General features: G+C 39.3%; 1 protein-coding gene across 1 annotated transcript in view; it reads right to left on the bottom strand.

Moving 5' to 3' along the window:
- Positions 1–224: 224 nt before the first annotated feature.
- The window catches only part of LOC120528070 (E3 ubiquitin/ISG15 ligase TRIM25-like), a 97,174-nt gene continuing 80,497 nt past the window's right edge, over positions 225–16,901 (bottom strand). Inside the window, exons 10-12 of the mRNA XM_039752063.1 lie at positions 15,497–15,598; positions 7,680–7,739; positions 225–649 (exon numbers count right to left, since the gene is read on the bottom strand). Coding sequence (XP_039607997.1) covers positions 642–649; positions 7,680–7,739; positions 15,497–15,598 — 170 coding nt within the window. The 3' untranslated portion in view covers positions 225–641. The remainder of the gene's footprint in view (positions 650–7,679; positions 7,740–15,496; positions 15,599–16,901) is intronic.

Here is a 16,901-nt window from a genome sequence, read left to right as displayed (position 1 = left end):
CGTGATTATTTAAAATACGGCACAACACAAATCTCTCTCATCACAATCCCTGTGTGGGTAAAGTAGTACACATGGGATGCTATAAAGCATCCATACCTAGCACTCACTCTTACACACACACACACAATTGTGCTAAAACTATGTGGTGTCGATAAACTGAAATAAGCAGAAAGTGAAATGTATGATAATACAGAAAGGTCCATTTTAATGTAACAAGCATATTTTAGTTTCTTGAAATGAATAATAAACCACCACTATAAGCACCAACATTTATGAAAGAGGTAATCATTTGAAAATTACACAAGAAATGGAGAAAAGAAAAGCTTGATTTACCAGAAAGGTAAGCGATGCATTAAGGCCTTACTGAAATTATTATTTCATATGTTTACAATTTCAAAAACGTCCATCCATGTACCCAAATCCAATTATACAATAAAACAGGTGGAAGTTTATCATGGCTGTCTTTGGATGGGGCACTGCTCTTCTGCAGGGAACACTCAGTCACTCATGGCCTGTCATGCTGGGACAATCCAGAGTCACCAGTTATCTCAGCAGGCATCTCTTTAGGGTGAAAGTTTGTCATTGATCTGAACCCTGTCTTCTGGATTTGGGAGGAAGCAGCTCTAACCAGTGAGACCCTTTCATAAACCTCAAAAAAAAAAATGAAAAAGATACAATCACCAATGCTCAAACATCAGATTCAGTCAGCTCCCTGAGTTAATGCAAATCTTAAAATAATGAAAGCTTCTTTGAGATTGGAAAGTGTTTAAAAATGCAAAGCACATGGACAAGGTTAGTAGTGCAATGCTTCTACCAAATGGCAATACATTCATGTAAATGTATCTTAACTAATGACCTACAATGATCTTTTCAATTCATTTTGCACCCTAAAACACTGTAAGTCCTGGACAGATTCACTTGGAGTTTTGGCGTAAAGGGGTACACAAGGTTACACCCCCTCTATGATGGTCCTGTGTCACTCCCAGTTCTGCTCCTCTCACAGATCCATTTGTTTTCTGTGGCACAACGGGAGGTTTTAAGGCCGTAACTTATTATCATGGAACATTCTAGAGATGGGTCACTTTTGTCCAAACTGAAACTATAAAGAGAGAAAAGAGTGAGTGTAAGACACCTGAGAGATGACACAACAGGTCTGTCTGATAACAAGGCTGAGAACAAGAAGACCACCTGATTGAATGCAGTGGGGTCCCATACACCCAGTGCCAGTCTAACCTGGTGTCATCTCTACTCATTCCAATCCAGTAGTTGTGTTTGCTGTGAGTCTTGATGTGCTTCTGTACTCTTTCCTGGAGAAGAAATGGTGATGTCAAATCACAATGCACTGAATAGATGATATTAAACACCTCACTGTCATTGTGTTGGAGTGAATAGAAGGGACTGAAGGTGGCATATGTGGCACTAAAATGAGAGAGTGAGACATTGCAGCACCCTGTAGTTTTTTTCATAGTCTTAGGTGCTACATGCATGTCAATGGCACTAAACCGTGAGACTTTATAAGTATCACTTTTTTTGTCACAGTTTAACCAATTCAGTCACAGACAGAGGTCTGCTGAAGATATTTCTAAGTGACGTTTCTTTCAAAATGAGAGGGCTGTTAAACAAATAAAAATGTACAGCCGTGGCCAAAAGTTTTAAGAATGACACAAATATTAATTTTCACAAAGTTTGCTGCCTCAGTTTTTATGATGGCAATTTGCATTTACTCCTGAATGTTATGAAGAGTGATCAGATGAATTGCAAATAAAATCAATCATTTATCGGATCATCAAGAACTTCAAGGAGAGAGGTTCTATTGTTGTGAAGAAGGCTTCAGGGCACCCAAGAAAGTCCAGCATGCATCAGGACCTTCTCCTAAATTTGATTCATGGCTCGGGATCAGGGGCACCACCAGTGCAGAGCGTGCTCAGGAATGGTAGGGCAGCAGGCAGGTGTTAGTGCATCTGCATGCACAGTGAGGGAGGTGAAGACATTTGGAGGATGGTGTGATGGGTGTCAAGAAGGACAACAAAGAAGCCAAGAAAAACATCAGGGACAGACTGATATTCTGCAAAAGGTACAGGGACTGGACTGCTGAGGACTGCTGGGGGAAAGTCCTTTTCTCTGGTGAACCCCCTTTCTGATTGTTTGGGGCATCTGGAAAAAAAATAGGTGAGCACTACCATCAGTCCTGTGTTATGCCAGTAAAGCATCCTGAGACCATTCATGTGTGGGGTTGCTTGTCAGTCAAGGCAGTGGTCTCACTCACAATTTGGCCTAAGAACACAGCCCTATATAAAGAATGGGACCAAACCATCCTTCCAACCTTCCATGAACAGTTTGGTGACAAACAATGCCTTTTCCAGCATGATGGAGCATGATGGAGCACTGAGCCTTCAGGCAAAAGTGATAACTAAGGGGCTCAGGAAACAAAACATCAAAATGTTGGGTTTATGGCCAGGAAGCTCCTCAGACCTTAATCCCATTGAGAACTTGTGGTCAATCCTCAAGAAGTGTGTGGACAAACAAAAACCCACCAATTGTGACAACCTCTAAGCATTGATCATGCAAGACTGGGCTACCGTCAGTCAGGATTTGACCCAGAAGTTGATTGACAGCATGCCAAGGAAAATTGCAGAAATCTTGAAAAAGAAAGAAGGGCCAACACTTCAAATATTAACTTGGTGCAATATTTTAATAGTTTAATTCTTAAACTTCATGTAATTGTCAATAAATGCCTTTGAAACTTATGAAATGCTTATAATTCTACTTCAATATGCCATAGAAACATTTGACAAAAAGATCTAAAACTCTGAAGCAGCAAACTTTCTGAAAACCAACACTTGGGTCATTCTCAAAACTTTTGGCCATGACTGTAGAGTGGGCTGTGAGGTCTGTGTGAAACAAATGAAAATAAAACCCAAACCCAGATGTGCTTTATGAAGTGGTGTGTGCAGAACCAGCCACTCAAGATGAAATGCTAATCACTAAGTGGAATTCTACTGACCTGCTTGACAGAGACTGCACACAGCTGGATAAGTTTGATGTTTTCAATGCTGATGTCTTTTATGTTTAATTTATTTTTACATTAATACACAGAACAGAATACACTGCTCTGGGCAACACGGGGATGGAAGACAAAAAAAGTCTCATGGAGGTCACAAAGAGTTCACATTTCTTACTCTCCACTTTTGTGTCTTGTTATATCAAAGATCCATTAGCCCCACTCCCATTCATCAACTCATTAATGACACGTCATGGCTGCTCTTTACCATCTTGGCTTTATCCTTAAATACAGCGAGGATCAACTGATGTCATGCACAGAGCTCCATGCTGCTCCTCCAGGCTTTCTTCACATTTGAAAAACAGTAAAAGTGTCCTCCCAAAGTCGTAAATGTGATCTGTGAACCTGCAAAGATACAGTTTGATGGCAGAGTCTTGTGCAGTGTTTAATATTCAGTTCTCTCTACAATTCCAAAGATCAGGTGACACACATGAGCTTATGTCATAGTGTCTTTCCACATAAATGAAGCACAGAAGAATTGGGTTGGCAGAAGACTCACTGGGATGGCAAAACTAAAATTAATCTGTACTGAGAAAGAAATGAGACTGAAATCTTATCAGAGGATGCTGTGTGTGCTCCAGATGAACAAATTTGACCCCATGGTGCTACTGTGGTCTTGGGGAATTAAAACTGAGCCAGTCTGTCCATCAACAGTTAAACCATGTTAAAAAATTAACTTTGACCAGTCCAGTGACTAATGTGTTTCATTTTTTAAACATACCTAGCAGTAATGATTGTTCTGTTTTAAAATAAATTGTGCCAATTCATGATTAAATATGATCAGTAACAATACTACTCAGACAATATAGACGAGAACAGGCCAGTCAGCCCAACAAAGCTCGTCAGTCCTATCTATTTAATTCTTCTACAAAAACATTGAGTTTTGAAAGTCTCTAAAGTCTTACTGTCTACCACACTACTTGGTCTCTTATTCCAAGTGTCTATGGTTCTTTGTGTAAAGAAAAACTTCCTAATGTTTGTGTGGATTTTACCCTTAACAAGTTTCCAACTGTATGTCTGTGTTCTTGATGATGTCATTTTGAAGTCATGGTCTCGGTCCACTGTTCTAATTCCCTTCATAATTTTAAACACTTAAATCATGTCACCGGCAGGGAGAAAATTCTCTTAAATCCTGGGTCCGCTGCTCTTTCTTTACAACATGCTTAAACGATTCACTAACACAATGTCTTACTGGTATTTCTGAATGTTGTGATGGATTGGCAATAATGGATTCGGGATCCTGCCTGGATGGGGCGTCCTTTTCAGGAGAAGACCGGGGGAATGGGCATACTAACAAGAGTACCTCCCCTGGGACATGAGGGCAGACCCCTTGGTTTACATTGAGGCCACGGAATTGGAGCTTAGAAGCTTAACCCTGTGGGGGTCTGTGGCCACCACCAGGGGGCACCTGGACAGCTCCAGAGTCTGGATATGCAGCACTTCCACCGCACCCGGAAGTGCTGCCAGAAGAGGCACTTTGAGCTACATTTTTTGGTTCTATATAAATAAATGTTGATTGATTGATTGATTGTGCAGCACTTCTGCCGCACTATAAGGGAGGCCGTCTCACTCCATTCCTGTGCCAGAGTCGGGAGGATGAGGATGAAGCTTGGGAAGACAGGAGTAGAGGCAGCAAAAGCGAGAGAAGGACTGAATACTGTGTGGAGCACTGTGTTGTGTGCAGGATATTAGAGTAATAAAAACGTGTGTGTTTTGGACATACAGTGTCTGTCTGTTTGTGTCCAGGGCCAGGCTTCTACACTGTATAGGCTCAGCTCTTTTAATCTTTCTTCATAACTCATCCCCTGTAGCCCTGGAATCAGCCTAGTTGCTCTTCTCTGGACCTTTTCTAGCGCTATTATGTCCATTTGTATCCGGGAGACCAAAACTGCACTCAGTGCTCCAGATGAGGCCTCACCAGTGCGTTATAAAGTTTGAGCAGAACCTCCTGTGACTTGTACTGCACACATCAAGGCGCTATATAACCTGACATTCTGTTAGACTTCTTAATGGCTTTTGAACACTGTCAACTGGAAGTTGATAGCGTAGAGTGCACACGACTTCTAAATCCTTCTCATAAGTTGTACTTTTGATTTTCAGACCTTCCATTGTTCAAAAATGAGTTGTTAAAATGAGTGAGGGGAACCTGCAGTTGAAAAATAATACATGGAAGATTTACACAATGTTTGATGGTCATGTTTGGTTTGTTTTTAGGATATCTTCACAGATGTATGGATGAGACAATATACTCAGTCAGTAGGTGAAAATGTAAAATCTTCTGATATACTCATAAGATAATGTAGCATTTTTAATCTGCCGACTTATACTTCACGCTCAGAACGCGTACGTGCCCGCATCATGGCTGCTACACGTTCCCAGTGTTCATTTCACGCATCCTCTGAGCAGGTCTTCAGAAATTAGCGCGACACGTGTGCAGGTTGCAGTACCAGCAAAAAGTTGGGGGGGGCGCCATTGTGCTAAAAGTCGGAATGTGACGACAGTGTCTCTGTTTACTATCTACATGTGACAGAAAGCCTCTATGCAGATCCTACGGGATGAATGCTTCGATGTGGTGAAACAAAATGCCGACATACAGATGCATTTGTGGTGCTTTTATATTCAAGCGTCGCATATTCCCGATCGTAATGACACGATACATTTTAAAAGTCTCACATACCATCTTTTTTGCCGTCTTTTTTTTTTAACAACAGCAACATAGTGTATAGCACTGTATTTAAGCCACTGAGAAAAAAATAAAGGTAAAACGTGTATTTTGTGTTTAAAGTGGAAATTTCGGCTTTAATCTCGAAATGTCCACTTTAACTTCGTAGTTTACTTTATCATTAATGCAGACCATTGTAAACGTCATCCCAGTTTTTAATCGCTACGAGCTTCTTGGACCTGACAGCAGCAGCAAGCAGCAATAGATCACCACACAGAACACATGACATGTATGATATTCCAACTCTCTGCACATTTAGAATCTTTAGATTTGTACTTGATACCACTTTCATGATGAAAGTGTGTATGTTACATTTTACATATAATTTTGTTTAAATAATGAATACTGTTAATAATTACACACATGGGGGTGTCACGTTGGTGGAGCGATAGCACTGCTGTCTCGCAGGGAGTTATGTTGCTGATATTTCCTGCTTGTATTCCACACTGTGCTCCGGTTTCCTTCCAAAGATATGCAGATTTGGGGATTTGGTGCCGCTAAAATGACACTAGTGTATGCGAGTGCTTGTATTTACCTTGCGATGAGCTGAGGCCTCGTCCAGGGATTGTTTCTCACTCTTGCCCAATGCTTGCTGGAATGGGCACATCCCTGGATTGATGGATTTAATCAATAAACATAATTTTCAGAGATATTGCGGTAAGGTGTCCTCAGAATTTAATGAGTGTTCTAGGCAATTCACAACACAGACAAGCCGTACATGTTCTCACCATGATAATATCTCGCACTACCACCTGGTGGATTCCTCCAGATTTACGTAAAGTACGTGCACAAGTATGAACACTACAACGCTTGTGTAGCAGGAGCGTCCGCTGCAGCATGCGTCGCATCGCGTGAAGTATAACTCCGGCCTTAGGGGTTAAGGAGACTTCTTTTAAAATGCTTGTCTAAATGTTTAGTCTTAGCATGGTTGTGCACCTATAGCTTTTCAATATCTGCTGAAGGGGCCTATTCTAGTTTATCTATGATTTCTTCTGACAGAAGCTGTTGTCCCTTCATGATCAAAAGGACAAGAAGTCTCCCTGTGCTTAAAAAATACAAAAGTGGACTATCCAAATTACTAGACCAGTGGTATTCACTCTAACAGACTGGTGCTGGAACACATTAAACCAAATATTCCAGATAGTTCTGATCACCTACAGTTTGCTTATTGTCACAACTATTCCAAAGAGGATGCCATACTCTTCGCATTTCATAAAATTGACATCACATTGACATCTGCATGATTTAAACTGTTATCTCAGAGTCCTGTTTACAGATTACAGGTCAGCACTTAAGGCCATTGTAGCATCAAAGCTGACCACCAAACACATCAAATTAGGACTCAGTGCCACCCTGTTAAAGTGGATTTTGGAGTTCCAAACAAATGGACCTCAACATGTATGGATTAGCAGTATCACACTGACTTTTAACAAAGGCTCTCCACAGGTCAATATGCTACTTCTTGTGTGAACAGACACAACTGTAACTCTGTTATTAAGTAAATGAACAATGACAACACCACTGCAGAGAAGATGTTTATCTGCTGACTCAGTGGTGCTAGGTAAATACTCTCACCTTTAACGTCAGCAAAACCAAGGAGTTGTTCATTGACTTCAGTAAGCAAAAGGCAGACCACATTGACATCTACATCAAAGGGCATGTTGCTTAGAGGTTAAGCAGCCCTTGTGTGAAAACAGCACCCCCAACTTAAGACAGAACTTCAAGTATTAACATAAGTATGTCAAGAATGTTGATGGCCAAATGATTTTCAAATTCATTTTCAAAGTTTAAATTTAATTAAGCTTTGTCCTGTTCAAATTGTATTTCTTTTAAACTCTTGTTGATTAAGGAATGGACGATAATAAGTAAATATATAAATAGGCAGATGTACTACACCTTCAGGATTTGATGTCTTAGAAGTGACTTCATCTTGTGTTTCTGCATCACTTTTGTTTCCTAAAATGCAAAGTAACACACCATCAAATCAATAAACAGACTTACTCCCTTTACACGGCTGATAACTTTAGAAACACAGATAAAGAGGAAAGAGTAACCAGAGACTAAAATCACACCAATACAAAAGAATGAGTGCATGCTAGGAAGCACATAAAAATTAAATGTTCAGTTTTATCTTGAAACCTGTGGTGTACAAACCAAAGAATGCTACAGTTACATGCAAAAACAGAGTTGACATAGAAACCGTGGAATGTGTGTAAGAGATAATTTTGTTTAAAATAAGACCACATTTCAATATAAGAAGAATTGAAAAGACTAAAACACTTATTTCAACAGCTTTAGGACATTCCAAAAGGACAGGTTCATCATTGTCATCACCTCATCTTCCACAGTAGTTTCAACTACTAATCTTTTAGTATATTATTTGTGGTCACCCTAATCATCTGCATATTCATTTCTTCATAGCCAGCTTCAAAGTAGTAGTGCATTGTCTTCATCTTCTGGTCTCTCCAGAGGTTTGCGACAATCTCCATGCCAAGGTTGAGGCACCAAGTTGATTTTACATAGTTCAATAGAAAGAAGCACTCTTGACCTTTGAGGTGGACATAGGTACAAAGTGAACAATTACTGTCAAGTGGAGTACTTTGTCGAACTCCAAAACAAAGAAAATAAAGATCTGAGATCAACTCTCAGTCCCTTCTCAGGCATGCCTACTTATGGCACACTCCAGGTCAGAGCCATTTTTGATGAGTGCAATGTTGAAATGTTTTAGGAACATCTTAATGTCATTGTTTTCATACCAGACCATTGTTTGGGGTCCTGTTTGCTGTTGGCCATGGGGTTTCTCTCAATCTCACATCTCCCTTATAACAGGCTTGATTTGCATGCCAATTCCTTTGCTTTGGTCCTCCAATGACTCAACAGCACATTTTGTGCTTATAGAATTATGGTTTTGGTTTCATTTTTGTTACTTTGAGCCAGGTAATGATCAAAGCCAGACTTTTTCATTCAACAAGAAGTGTGAAAATGGGAAAAATCAGATGGAAGCAACCCCTGAAAAGTTTTCAAGTGTTTATGCTGACACAGCTTTCTCATTATCCAAGCAATACACCAAACCGATTGAAAAGGTAGTCATTATGTTGTTATATTGTAAAATGTTTTGGAAAAAAATTATATAAAAAATATACACAGACTTCCTAAATCACTTGTGAGTCCACATCTGCAGTCTTGGGTGTTGTTCTAGGTGCTATACCATAAAAAGACATTGAAGCTTTAAAACTGTACACAAACAAGCACATTATGGACATAACGCTTGGATAGGGAACTGTGGGAAAATGGAAATAATGCTGATAGCGGGCTGCATGCAGCAATGCTGATAGCAGAAATTTTGCAGGTAGGGAATACTAGAATTAAAAAAATATATGTATTTTAATTTTGTGCTAAAGAAACAGAATTGTGCAAACATCTAAAAAAATCTGAAAAATCTTAAAACTAAAAGCTTAACAGATGGGATAATGTGGCAATTAAAAATTGTAAATATTGTCATTCAAAATGTAATACAAGTTTACATATTTAGTTACATCCTTAGGCCCTCTCAATTCAATATTAAAATAGCTGGTTGCCAATTTTAACTTTTATCATCATTTTCCTGAGTATTGTTATCATTTTTGTCAGATTTTCTTTTTACTTTATTAAAGTGAAAACAAGTGAATCTTGTTTAAAGTATGTTTATGATGCAGTTCAGATGCATTTTGATATCTTTTCTTCTGAGTAATATAACAATACAAGAGTCAAACATTTCAATTAAAGATTCCACCTGTCAGAAGTAAAGTCCTTAGTTTAATTGAACCTTACAAGTGAAATGAAAAGCACACACAACATCAAACATACCCACGTAACTGAAATCTTCTGCAGAGAAAACAAGAAACTGTCAGAATCACTGCAAATGTACTGTGCTAACATGCAAGTCCACACGTGCAAAGTGTACGCTGTTAAGAAGCAGAGCAGTATTTAAAAGCTGTATTAACTTCCGATGTCAAATTTTTAAAAGATAAAGTATTTTTAGTATATAGAGTAAGTTTAAAGTTTGCTATATAGCTTCTGTTGTAGAAAAAGCTGCACAAATGTCTTTACGACTCACAAGCACAACTGCTGTGTGAACCCCTTGTGTGGATCGACGCCATTCATCCTAAGTTATCAGACGTGATGTTACTGGGATGTAATTCAATACAATTTATTTTTGTATAGCCCAAAATCACATAAAGAGTGCCGCAATGGGCTTTAACAGGCCCTGCCTCTTGACAGACCCCAGCCTTGACGGTCTAAGAAGACAAGGAAAATATCCCAAAAAAAACCTTGTAGGGAAAAAATGGAAGAAACCTTAGGAAAGGAAGTTCCCCCTTTCCAGGTAGGCTAGACGTGCAGTGGATGTCAAAAAGAAGGGGGTCAATACAATACAATACAAAGAACAGAACAAATCCTCAATACAGTATACAAATAAAAATTTTAGAAGTATGTAGCAGAATTTAATAGTAGATAAATTCACATAATAGGATTTGGATTTGTTTAAAGTCCTGGAGACCTCATCCATCAAGCTGCCTCCCCCATTTGGCCATTCCACAGCTGAAACAATGCTGGACCAGCTAATCCGATGAAAGGACCCCTCTTTCCCACGATTCCTGCGATCCTCCATCAGGGATGACTTTACCATAGGCAGGCAAAATAACGTGGCAGATGGGCTGTGGCACCAAGTGCCACATTTGAGTACAGCCCTTGAAGATATAATACAGTACAGTCCTTGAATATCATGCATCACATCTCTGAGCAGCTCTGCCAGCATTACCAAACAACTGTTTGATTTCAAATTTTGTTTGATTGTAAATTCTAAGTAAGAAAATATCAGAGAAAAAATTTGTTTGATGTTATCACGTTCTTTGGTTTCATTTGATGGGTCACATTGCAGAAACCAGCACTTCCTATGACAATGTACTGACAGGGATCCTTGAAAATAAAACAGGCAATGAACTTTTTAAGCTTAAAATTGTATGCATGTTTTGTTCTCTAGTCAATTTTGTTGCAATTTGGCTTTGTCCCAGCTTATCTCTGATTGGTGTTAAGTGAGACATGCATGTATATTAGTGGTCTTTCCATAATACCCTTTTTCTAGAGGATGGTATTCCCAGATTTTTTTTTTCCAAGTTCTTAGTTGATAATTTAAAATTCAAAGTAAGCCCATGCTTTAGATTTGAAATAAGAAGGTGCTGTGGATAATCCTTTCCTAGCTGTGACACAGGCAAGACCTTTATGGGGTAGTAGTCGAAGTTGGCATAAGTGTATCAATACAGACTGCAATAGAATGAACAACTGGTTATACAAAGTATACAGCGGTGCATTTACTTTTTTTGGTGTGATGGAAATAATTTAATAATGGAATTCTGTTGGCTATGTTACATGCACTGTTCTTATCATGCACAGTTTAAAAGGTTTTCTTCTTTAATTGAAAAATGTACTTTTTAAACATCTGTATCAATTTTTGATCAACATGGCACTCAGAAACACTCTCCTCATGAAAACAATTGGTCAATGAATCAATTATTTTTCCCACCTCTACTTTTCAGTATATTCAGTGTCACATGTGTGCACAGGGGACAGTTTAAAGGGCCTTGGGGATGGTAATTCTCTGTGTGATACGAGTTTTTGATGAAAAGCGATTTTAAATAAATAAGTGTGAATCCTGGAGTGTGCAGGCTCTAAATGGGTGCAGGTGCATGTGTGAACGTGCACATGCTGCTCCAAGGTTGATTGGGGTGCTTGGCTGATCACATCTTCACATGTAAATGCAAGCAGGTCAGTCAGGTGCTGCATTCACACTTCGGAGCAGGTGGAAGTCCACATCTGCACCCAATCAGGGCTGTATAGGAAGCTTGCATGGCAAAGTGATAATAAAAATAAATTACATTAAACTAAAATAATTATTGAAGGACAATTAGGAGGCAATTGAATGAGAATAAAATAAAAAAGACAGACCGGAGTATAGCTGGACAGACACATGGTTGGGAGTAAACCAGATAGCAACAGCAGCATTAGAGCATGAGACAGGAGGCAGAGCAACCAGGGAGCAAAGTGAATGGCACTCCGGATGTCCCTGTTGATCAGTGTTGGAGCGGGGACAACAAACAAACCTCCCAAGATTCCTGGTAGCACTGCATTGGCATATGGGATATAAGAGGTCTGGCAGTTCATGTCACAAAAGATGCTGGTCGAGGCAGGTGGGATGGGAATCTGTAGAGGTGGTTGTTTCTGTCGGTATCTCCGTCAGTTGGAAGACCTACTGGGGTGAGCTCTGGAGACATGTGGTGAAGGGCGCACTGAGCTGGCTGAGGAGGACATTACTGTCGATATGGCTTTACTGGAATTGACCAACTCTTTTATCTGGATTTTAGAATAGGTTTTTACCCTCCAGGATACTCTGGATGTTATGGATTATTTAGGTTTTTTTTATTATTTATTTATGGATACACACACTTTGAACACTTTGTTTGTTTAGTCTTTTGAATAAAAGCACTGAACACTTTGCCCAAACCCTTTGACGACTCTGTTCATCCTCATTCTCCCTGATCATATTCGTTTACGACTATCGTCATTTCTGGGTCCAAGAGGCTCCTGGTAGTGACCAGAGAGCATAGACCCAGCCCAGACCATCACACTCTGCTGCTCCAGAAGTTCACACTGTGTGATAAGGTAGCATTTCTCAACCTTTATATTTTTGCGACCCGAGTTTTCATAACATTTTTTTGAAATGTAGATGCATATTTTATTATAACTACTTAATTTTTATCGACATTTATCTAACTCTATATTTATTGTTCTAGTATCAGAATGTAGTTTAAGTTAATTTGTTTTGGTTTCAATAGATTTTTTTTCATATTTTTGATTCTTATATTCTTTTTTTCACATCTTCGCACCCCCCTTTTTCATTAATTCGCGCACCCCTAGGGGGGCCCGCCCCACAGGTTGAGAACCACTTTGATAAGACATTCTCTTTTCCTCTCTGTAGACTGGAAGAGTGATAGCTTTTCCAGTACCAACGTCACTTCTTGGTGACTGTTAGCCTGGACTGATTTTTACGGCCGGAAGTCCACTGTTTTCTGAATAGTCAGAACCACACTCTCATCTGAAAAGAAGTCTCCCTTTAATGTTGGTCATCATGTTTTGTGTTTATTTTTAAATTCAGTTATACATGGTTTGCCCACAGGTGTCCCAACACCCCTTAATGTGTTGCTACAGCAGACTACTCAAGAGTTGGCATGGGCTGGCATGTTTATGTCTGTCCCACTCCTGACTGTCTCTTACTGTATATTACATTACATCCAATTCTCGTCCTTTACCTTGTGAGTGAGGGGTCCAGATGAAAGCTCCGTGTCACAGGCCTGGGGCCTCATGTATAACGCCGTGCGTAGAACTCGCACTATAACATGGCGTAAGCACAAAAGCCGAAATGTGCTTACGCACAGAAAAATTCAGATGCAGGAATCAGTGCGTACTCCAACTTCCACGTTCTTCCGCTACATAAATCCTGATCAGCGTGAAAACTAACGCTCGTGCACGCGCATCATGTAATGCCCCAAATCCTCCCAGAATTACGCCTATTTGAATATGCAAATCAATATAAATCGCCCTTAAGTGCAGCCTTCTGTGAAAAGACAATGGGAAAAGCACGGAGAAAACATAAGAATTTCAGCGAATACCAAGTGGAGGCAAAGTAAAAACATACTATTTGTGCAAATAAACAGTGGTATAATCAACAAAATGAAGTTGATCGAGTGACATAGCGTGTTGGAGAAACTTGAAAGCTCACATTCACAAATCGCACAGTGCCAGAAATAAAAAAGAAGTCACATATCAAAGTCGCAGTGAAAAGCCGAGTTGTAAGCCCACTGTCTGAGTGTCATATGAAAGCTTATTAGGGTACAGAGAAGAAAGGCACACAGTGAGGAAAAAGCACGAAATGTCAACTTCAATCTCGACATTTTCACTTTAATCACGTAGTTTATTTTGTCATTAAAGTAGAACATCATAAACTTCATCTTAAAATCGTTTAATTAACCAGTTTCTCAAATCATATCGTAATTAAAGTAGCACGTTAAATGCTTTGTTTTGTATTTGATCTTCTACTCGTAAGTGCTCTATGTGTGTGAATCACTACTTGCTTTTTAAACCGGCTCTCTTCCTCCAACTGGACACAGAATCAATTACATTCTCTCTGAATAACTAAAATACTGAGATGTATACGTGATATCATTTTCATGATGATAGGAGTTAAAGCACGTTATTAAACCTGTGTTTCACTTCGATGAAATAATTTATTGCAGCAGTACAATCAGGGGGCTCTAGGCTTGTGGTGGCACTGGGCAGAGGAAGAATCGGTGGCTCCTTCGCCCGCCCGTCAGTAAGGTAGCTTATGCACAGTGGATGGCTGCATAGCCGCCTCGTGCTCATGACACAAGCATTTAACTTTTGCCGAAGTCTGTCACTGTGTTTTTAGCTGTGTTGTTATTTTCTCTTTCTGTTTTATATTCAATATATATTGGCGTAGCCGTCACTGCAGTCAGTGCTTTTTTTTTCTCCAAGTAATCGATCGCCATACAATCAGCTCTGTAATAGACATTAAGCCATCTGTAAGCTTAGCACTGATTCTTCAAAACGTTTAAAGAACATTGAAATGTCTTCGTAGTACATGTTTAATTATTCTATCCTTAACGACACTCCCAGTGAAGAATATAGATTATTTAAATGAAGTTAAAGTTTTATCTGTATAATTTAATAAACATATTTTGCTGAATTTCACCTTATAAATGATATCGTTTCTGTTTCTGAACCACGAGGTCCGTACAGGAAAGGCTTTAAAACATTTTGCAGTGGCTGAGACAGCGTGTCCTTGAAGCTGTATACCGATAATTCCCTTTCCGATCAGCTGCTGCTGTGATTCACACTCAGATACAGTGATATAAATACTCTGAGTGGTGCAGTGAGAGAAATATTGAAAAAAATGATCCGCTGTGCAACTCCTAACAAGAGGAGCTGAAAGAAGAAGAAGAAGAAGTGAGAGTAACAACGCTTAAGCAGTTATGGTATTTGGAATACTATGGCTGTTCCCTCTACCATTATATTGTTACAAGTTAATTACAATCAGATGCATTATACTAATAAACAATATGCGGTTAGTTTCGGTGTATTTATAAAGCCGCGTCAGGAAAATAAGGTGTAACCACACAGGAACAGTAGCACTGCTTTGACGCTGGGTGCCGCCAGTCTGCAAAACCGAGCGGAGAACTTGCGTACGACAAGGCATGAGGTACCGTGGAAAAGTGCGTGGATTTACGCCAAGTGTAGGTTTTATACATCGCGATTTGAACGTGGAAAAGTTCTTACGCAACATTTCTGTGCGTACGCACGGCCTTATACATGAGGCACCTAGTCCGACAGCATATTTTTTGTTCCCAGCAAGATTAATTTAGACTTATTTATTTATTCTCTTTATTTAGAACCAACATGAGAGGTACTGTGAACAGTTTATGCCTGTCTGTTCTCCATGAGCCATAAATAATTCTATCAGGAACGCCACAAAACAAGCAGGAAGGATCTTTGAGGCTCACACGCCTCTTCAATCATTAGTGAATTAATAATGAGAACTTTAAAGTGCTGTCAGAACAAGAAGTACTGACCCTAGGAGGATCATATAAAATCTTTATACTTACTTATTACAAACCGATAGACCACTGCAGTTGCAAGGCCAAGCATTATGAGAGTGAGGAGTGCATCGAGTCTACAGCGTAATATAAAGTTTTTATGTCCAGAGCCTGTAGAGAAAAAAATGGGAAATTTAATCAAAGTGGACAGTGGTGACATCACCAGATGTGTTATTAATGGGGATTAATGACAGGAGGACAGATTGGTATACTTGTACAATGAGACCTTTTATTTTATTAACATCTATTAGCAAAAGGCATCAGACTTCAGAAAACACAAAAATACATAACCATGGAGACAAATATATCCATTCACTGACACAAAAATCATAAATTTATAATGTAAAGATTTAGCCAAGTATAAAGTTATTATCAAAGTTTAAACCAAACCAAAATATTGTGACGCCACAGCTTCTTCATCAAGATCCATAGCCAAAAATACAAATACTATTTTGCATTTTCGAAATAAGCTCTTGTTGACCGCTACCAATTCTGGTCAGTCTCCTAGCCAAAGGTGAGCCACTTTTGAAACATTCTGAACTGTTGCCACAAATTAAAGGATACGAAAAGAAAATGTTTTGTTTTTCATTGATTTTTGTTTTGCCAGGTCGTTCCATTGCAAAGATTTATTGAGTTAAAATATACCATCTACAGTACTCTAAATCGATAAATAAGCCACCATTCTCTCACCTGCTTAATCCACTTCAGAGTCATGTGGGAGCTGGGGTCTATCCCATTAGCACTGGATGCAAGGCAGGACACAAACCTGGATGGGACACTAATATGCTACAAGACCCACACACACTCACACCCGATGCAAACTGAGAGATAATGTTATTAGGGAGTTGGAAGGAAAACTTGTGCACCTGAAACAAAACAAGCAAAGTCATGGGGCAAATGGCACACAATTATTGGGCACATAATCTGAACCCAGGATTGTAGATCTGTTCAATGCTGTTGAGTTCTGCTCTGTACTTGTAATTTGTGAATTGACACTCTGCCCCCAGTCTTTTCCAATGCTGCCTTTAGCTACTCACGTTTGTGTCTATTGAGTAGCAGCTTTTATCATAAGGCAGTCATAGGATGGATGGTCAGCAAAGATAAAAATGAAGCCTCAGGTAGTATGTTTGTTCTAGTTTTTGCATTTTTCCTTTTCTAACATCCATAATATAGACTATTCTATTTTTGCATTTGCTTTTTTTTAGAGCTGTTAATTATTTTACATTTCTGTATATTTGTGTTTTGGTAGTCTGAGGGGACACAGTGTGTGATGGTTCCTTAGTCTGTTCTCACCTACTGGAGATCTGATGCAATGAGTCTACACAGTGCTCAGTCTCATGGTGGGGGCTATGGCACCAGGCCAAAGGATTACCTCTGTTACTTTTTTCCTAGATATTTATTCTACTATTTCTAA

This window comes from Polypterus senegalus, chromosome 4 (genome assembly GCF_016835505.1).
Source record: "Polypterus senegalus isolate Bchr_013 chromosome 4, ASM1683550v1, whole genome shotgun sequence".
Lineage (NCBI taxonomy): Eukaryota > Metazoa > Chordata > Cladistia > Polypteriformes > Polypteridae > Polypterus > Polypterus senegalus.
Note: the sequence above shows the minus strand (reverse complement) of the source record. Positions and strands in the feature narration are given on the sequence as shown.